General features: G+C 39.3%; 1 protein-coding gene across 1 annotated transcript in view; it reads left to right on the forward strand.

Annotated features, from left to right (window-relative positions):
* The window catches only part of LOC138029197 (uncharacterized), a 13,518-nt gene that overhangs the window by 418 nt on the left and 5,600 nt on the right, over window positions 1-7,500 (forward strand). Inside the window, exon 2 of the mRNA XM_068876902.1 lies at window positions 4,606-4,656. Coding sequence (XP_068733003.1) covers window positions 4,606-4,656 — 51 coding nt within the window. The remainder of the gene's footprint in view (window positions 1-4,605; window positions 4,657-7,500) is intronic.

The following is a 7,500-nucleotide window of genomic DNA, read 5'->3' on the forward strand; positions in this document are numbered from 1 at the left end:
TGAGACAAGGCATAATTACGTGCTCCAAATAGAATTTTAAGGTTAGAGGGTTCACTCTTAAACTTCTTCGCGTAGTTAATTATAGATTCGATAAACTTTCCTTAGAAACTTAAGAAGAAAGCACAGGCTTGCAATTCAGTCGTCGATTGGGTCGGCCTAGAGTCCTTTTTTGTAACACATACGGTTATTTTTTTACTGCACTCGAAAACCTTCAAGACTCGTGGACTTATCAACGAGAGCTAGAGAGGTTTTGCATCACACCAAAGTCTCACAGCAAACAGTAATCGCTAGGCAAAAATTTGGACAGGTGTTTCCTTATCAAAAGTCAAAAGGCCCTTGACTTAAGTTAGTTTCTTGCCTGTTAGCTACAGACATCGAGCAAATTCGCTAAAGAGAGAGCTTAATTGAGACAAACTAGTTTCGTGCTTACTGACAAACCGGACAGGCCTGTCATTTGCCTTTTGCTGTTTCCTGTCCGTATAAACGCGACGAAAATCTTCCTTTATTGTCAAATTTTAAAAACCACCTTAGAGAATTCTTAAACAATGATGTTTATCACTAAAATACATATTTGAGATATTTTAGAATAGAATTTCTCTTAAACTGTTATGAGGCGTTCCAATGATAAATTTATCCAGAAAAAAGTCTTGGATGAGGACAAATTGTTCACAAGTTATTTCATACATAAATGACTAGAAAAGACTAAAACAGCTGTGAAAATTGCCACAATCATTTTGGGTTTTCAATCCTATCAAAACACTGATCATTCAATACCCTGTCTCTCTGTATGTGAGGTAGATTGTCATTATTGATATTCTTTTATTGCTATTTTGGTAAATTATACTGAAGCCTGCGCAAGCTCACTATAGAAGTTTCACTTTACACGACGACTTTGCACACGACTCCAATATTTTCGAACATCCGGCTGTGCTAATTGAACAAAATTAAAGTGATGAGGCACTAAAACATTTTAATGACAATTCAATTCATTGTAGCACTTTCAAGTCCACAGTGTCAGGTCCATGTTTCTCACTTTAATTCATTGTTATAATTTTTACAATCAATGTAAATCGATTTCTCTTAACTTCAAATTGTTAGTGAATTTTTTTAAAATATCTTTGAAAATGTGCCCAATTAGAAGAACTGCTAAATCACTTTGACATTGAAATCATTGTTATTTATTTAAGAATGAATTCTGACGTCATTGACCGGCTTTTACGAAACAGCTTCGCTCATGAAAGTAATAAACAACGATAAACAATGATTCGTAGCCATGACTTTATGAATGTAAACGTCGAATTCGAGTTCACTTTATTTAAAGCAAGTTACCTATATATCCAAGCTTCCTGATGTGTAAATCTTTTCTATTGCTGGTGATTAGACACTTGAAGAAGAGGTCTTCTTCCGAAAGATAGACAGGAAGTTGGCATACCAATACCTTCAAGAGTGTAGCGTGAATTAGTTTGTTCATTTTGGTGTTTGGTAATGCTAAGTAGAGACAAGTAGCCCCTACAAGTTGAACGCAAAGTCAACGAAATATACGGTCAAATCACTTTAAAATATAATAGCGTTGAACCATAGTGTATACTTATTTTTTTACCATTTAAGTCCTACATTTAATACTGAATATAAAGGACTGCATTACGCTTTAAAAACATAAATAATAGTATTATATACACAAATGGAGCTAATAAATTGTGGAAATTTCACTCTTGAAATATTTATGTGATTCTTCCAACGCTACTTCCTTTTGGTAGCTTATTCCTGTATGGTGGAAAAAAGGAATACTTATAAAAATCAGACTTTGTTTTTAGAGTCATATATGCATGCCCAGAGGAACGCATATTCCATCTTGCAGGTTTACGTTTTACAGGCATAGAATTCTGGATTGCCGCTATAGTTTTTAAGTAACGACAGAGAATACACGGTTCACTGTCGTGTGCTCGGAAGTTGCCGACTGCAGCATGCTTAGTTTTGCTACTTAAACCAATAACGTTAGGAGACAATGTACGACGATAACCACAAAAAATCTGCATTTTTAGTGAGAAAAAAAAATAGGTTTGCGCGCTCTGCACGTGCGTTTTACGTTTAAGGCCCCGTTCACACTTTTCTTTTGAAAACGTAAGTTTTTGAAAATGCTCTCTAGATCAAAGCTTTTTGAAAACGGAGGTTCAAGGTCTTAGTTTGGACGGGCGAAAATCTGACGTTTTCAAAAACGGTTGCGTCTCTGACATTTGCAGCTCCCAACTGATCCAATATGGCGGGAAACCTGATTTTCAACCTTGATTTGTGTGCTTGGGGTTAAATGCTTCCTTGCTGATCTTTTTACTTTACAGGGGCGTAGCCAGGGGAGGGTTCCAGGGGTTCCGGAACCCCCCCTCTCGAGCCAAGGAACCCCCCCTCTCCTATTTTTAACAGTGATTTTATCCCAGCAAGAGTGTAATGGACTCTCGATTCCTGAAATTCTTCGTTTTGTTCTATGCTTACAATAAGTACAGTGAACGTCATTGTGTTATCTATTTGCGTTTCACTTGCATTTTCGGAGACATGAGACAGAAATCCTGACATTGAAGCAGCGCTGGAGTTTTATGAGAACGACCTTCTTTCTCCTCATGTGGTTGATGTTGAGCTCCTGCGATGGAAGAGAAAGTGGTGCAGCACTGAGGATGCCGACCTTCCCACCAGTGCAGTTCAGACACTCGCAGCATACACCTTCCTCCAAAATGGCCACCATTTTAATATTCTTTTGTTTGATTACAAGTGGCTCTGTTGGCCTCGTTCAAGTTTAAATATTCTTTTGAATTCTACGTTTGAAAGCGAGGCCAAAAGGGCCAGTTTAGAATGCAACAAAAGAATACTAAAATGGCCATTTTGGAATAAGGTGTATGCGATCGAGAGTTCTTTCCTAACATCCACACCTGGATCTGCATGTTGTGCACGTTGCCGATAACGTCAGCTAAATGTGAGCGCGCTCATTCAGTACACTAAGAAGGTTAAAAACATACCTGAGGTCGACCATGTCAAGCGAGCGAGAGGCTGGGCTGGCGTTGATGAGCATCAATTACCACCAAGAGATAAATATCGAGGAAGCGATGAACACGTTCGCTCAACGGAAACCAAGGCGTCTTATGTTTACATAGCGTAAACGCTAAAGTCTTGTATTTTTAGACCAACCGTTTTCGTTGGAACCAATTTGGAACCCCCCCTCCTAGAAATCCTGGCCACGCCCCTGCTTTAGATACACTAATTTTGCTGTTTGCATCGTACTGTGGTCTCAGTTGAAGCACGCGTAGTTTGGAGAAACTAATGAAGGTCGAGCAAAGCCTGTTGACAAAACGGGTATTTCCTAATCTGTTTTCGGTGACCTGGTGTGGACGGTCAAAAAACGTTGTGAAAATGCTAGTGCGGATGTAAAACGCCTTACGTTTTTTTGAGAAAAAGGTAAAGGTGTTAGTGTAGACGGGGCCTAATTCTCTGCCGTCCCCTGCAAAACAAATAAATAGATCTATTTTAAATATTTGTGGAACTTCAACAAGTGAGGATAAGATTTTTCACACTTTCTCCTCATGCCTGTTTCATTTCTAGGTAACCATCCCTTTTTTTTATGTCAAACAGGTTGTAGAAGTCGCAAATTAAAGTAAATAAAAAAGGCTGAGTTGTATGTTGAATGTGAAATTGAAAGTATATATATATTTATATATATAGGTAGTTCAAATAGTAGCAACATTTAATTTGTATTTTACCACGGATCAGGAAACATTTATGTCCGATTTAAAAACGGTTAGCACTTCAGTGATTGTGTTTAGTACATCCATAAAACACACTTTTAAAATATAGGAACGTTAGGAGCTTGTCGTGGTTGGTTTAGCAGCTGTCTGTTATAGACTGTAGCACAATTCCAATAGCTTTGATTCTAATCTCTCGGCCTTTTGTAGCGGTGAGATATCTTTTTTCGTTTCATCTTTTAACTTATTTTCAGGTAAGAGATAAATGTACTTCAAGTATATCCAAAACAGGGAGGGGTGCATATCGTCACGCTTTAAGACAAAACCCATATTTTAGACAAAGAAAAGTTGGATGTATATAGCCCCGTGCAAATGGACCCAACATGCAACGTTGTTGGGTGTTACATGTTGCGTCTGTTTGCACACTCTGTTGCATGTTGTTGCACGAAGTTTGAAACTTGTGAAACTTTTGAGCCAACAACTCTCAACATGTCTTTAATTTGTTCCGTGATCGCCGAAGGGTAGCGCAACAATGCCATGTGGATCCTGATGCTCAGGTTAGCACAATTCTTCCAACATTGTTGGTGCCACGCATGCGCATTACATATGGTCTCCATGGAAAAAATGCATTTGTAGGTTTACAAAGTCTTGTGGGTCGTATCCTTCCCATAAATACACTCACGTCCTTACGTTCTTGGAAGTTGCTGCATCGGTTTGCGCAGAACTGCCAACACCATCCAATGTTCGCAGTTATGGTGTCCGTTTGCAATTACTGAATTACTTGGGTGTGTATTTGTTTACTTAATGGGTCAACAAAAAGACTGGAATTGGGAAGCTCATTAAGTTTCTAAAGTAATAGTAAAAATGTATTTTTCTTCAGGGATTGCAAGTGGTAGCGGATTTCAGGAATTCATAGACAACGACGAAAATCGTAAGTTGTGGCTTATTCATAAAAGGTAGTTTCAACGACAAGTCAATCGCCGCCATGTTGGTGGACAAAAACAACTGATTTCTCATTAGCTTCTTTTGTTCGTCCACCAGAAATTGTACTTTACCAAGAGTGAATTAGATAAGAGTGTTGATCTAGAGCGGTTTTCAATCGAGTGTCGAAAGTAATTAGATAATTACTTTGGTTTATGATTACTTCAGTCAGTGATTGGTTCAAAGTTCTCGCGCCATTTTTTCAACCAATCAGAAGTGAAACCAAAACCAATCGTGACTCACGCGTGCACATTTTCCCGCGCTTTGTGTCGGCTACGTGTAATTACTTCGAGTTTTGATTGGTTTGCGGGATTGTCTCAGTCCTTTTTGATTGGCCAAAGTAATTACTTTGGTTTTGGTTTTACGACACTCAATTGAAACTCGCTCTATCACTTTGTGGTCTTGCCCCAGCACAGTCACAAATTGACGCACTTTGCGCGCGCAGTAAACAGAGGCTCGCCAACTTTAACCAATCAGAAGAAGCCATGTCACGCGTGACTGTTCGGCCATGTTTCACTTGGGGACATAACAACTGCTTTTCGCGGGAACAGGTATTCTAAAAATAGCCTCATTTGTGACTGTGCTGGGGAGCCCACCAATGTCATAACAACACTCTTTTCTAATAGACAATTTCCGAGTTCATGTCTGCCTCCTCTTCAAAGCGAGTCTATGTGCGAAGTTCTTGTGATGGTAATTAGTTCCTCTTTACATATGAATGAACACTAATTTTCATAAGAAAAACTTCGCACTTAGACTCGCTTTGAAGAGGAGGCAGACTTGAACTCGGAAATGGCCTATTCACTCTTGACTTAACCTCATTGTTACATGGGTCTCTGGAGATTGGTTTGCAAACCGTCTATAGAGTGTTTTCACTCAGGTGATCAGTGACCTTGTTTTTCCACCGAAACAAATGAAAACGATTGCATGTTAATAGAGCTCAATTCCCTGAGGATTAGTTGAGGGACATCAACATGGCCGCCGTGACGTCACGTGAGAATACTTCATAGACCAACCTCGTTCCCAGGGTCCTCTCTCTTCCTTCCTCGAGAAAGGAAGAGAGAGGACCCTGGGAACGAGGTTGTCCATAGACGGCTTTCACCTGACGTCACAGCGGCCAAGTTTCTGCACAGAACAATAGAGAAAAGTCTCTTGGGAATTTTATTCTATTATAATGCAAATGGCCGTCTCATCACGTGATTGGAAACCATCGAAGGGGATTTATAATTTTCGACAGTGACGTCGACAAAAATATCACCTCAAGATACAACTTCGCACTATCGTAAAAGCGCCCGCAAACCAGGGAACAATGTTGCGCAAACATTGTTGCAGATGCAAATGTTTCCCCGTTTGCGGTCTCAAGAAACATTTGTTGCGGAAGCAAAACTTGCTTCCTCGGCAAATGTGAAGAAGAAGAAGAAGAAGAAGATATCGTTCATTAAAATTTTTCAGCACCCAGCAGTCTTCCGACTAAATTACGTGAGATTAGAGCGGTTTTCAATTGAGTGTCGAAAGTAATTAGCGAATTGCTTTGGTTTTGCATTACTTCACTCACCGATTGGTTCAAAGTTTTCGCGCCATTTTTTCAACCAATCAGAAGTGAAACCGAAACCAATCGTGGCTCGCGCTTGCACATTTTCCCGCCCATTATGCCGGCTACGTGTAATTACTTCAAGTTTTGATTGGTTTACTGGATTGTCTCCGTCCTTTTTTATTGGCTAAAGTAATTACTTTGGTTTTCGTTTTACGACACTTGATTGAAACTTGCTCTATTTACAATACATTACAGAATATACATAACTTATACAATAAAATAATACAAAAATAAAATAAAATAACTAACAATAATAACATACTTTATACTACTTTATGCTGGGCTGCCGATCCAACATGTTGCAACATATCGCAACAGGGTGGCCAAACGTATGCAACATGTTGTTCCCAACAATGTTGCAAGATGCTGCGTTCAAATGTAGCAAGCGTTTGGTCAGGCCTTTAAAAGTCCCTTTCTACTCCCTAATAATTAGAGTTTGGCTTTAAAAACATCCTAATTGGTGACGTTTAAACTCTGCAAAATTTTGCGCGATAAACGATACTTGGTTACGGAATGACTATCCTAAGTGCCGCCGGCCAGACCCATCACTTTGCAAAGAAAATGCAACCATTTGAAGGAACACTTGCATGATATTTCCTCGTATTCTTCTGGAGGAGTATATATGATCCTCGAAGTGTGTTAGTTTCAATGTGTTATAGAGTTATTCCTTCCAAATGCCTGGTCTGGCCGGTCAGTTCTGTTAAATGGGAAGCGCCCTAAGTTTTCTAAATTAACTAAGACTGGCGGAAAGAGCATAAAATTGGACCGTAGGGAATTTGGATTTTTTACTTCCTGTCGTGTCAATTTGGAATAGTTCAAACTCGACTTCAAGTCTTAACCAAAAATGTCCCTCGCATTGTTAAGTAGCTTTCGTAGTTTTCAGTAGTATTGTAAAGCAACTCCATACGGCTTATGTGAAAACCAACATCGTTGGCATGATTACCGTGTATAGCGCTTATTCACATGACGTCACGACAGCCATATTGGTGTTTTAAAACAAAGAAACGGCGGCCATTTTGGTGTTCCAAACTAATCCTCTGAGGATTGAACTCTATTTTTATGCAAACAGTTTATTTCGTTTCATCAAATTAGCATTCATTCTAGTCACGTGAGTGAATACGATCTATAATTAAAGCTCTTACTTGCTTCTTCTTATTCAGGCCCTGTTTACAAGCAGGTAGGGTAACCCTACTGCTGGAGTTA

This window comes from Montipora capricornis, chromosome 13 (assembly GCF_036669925.1).
Source record: "Montipora capricornis isolate CH-2021 chromosome 13, ASM3666992v2, whole genome shotgun sequence".
Classification (NCBI taxonomy): Eukaryota; Metazoa; Cnidaria; class Anthozoa; order Scleractinia; family Acroporidae; genus Montipora; species Montipora capricornis.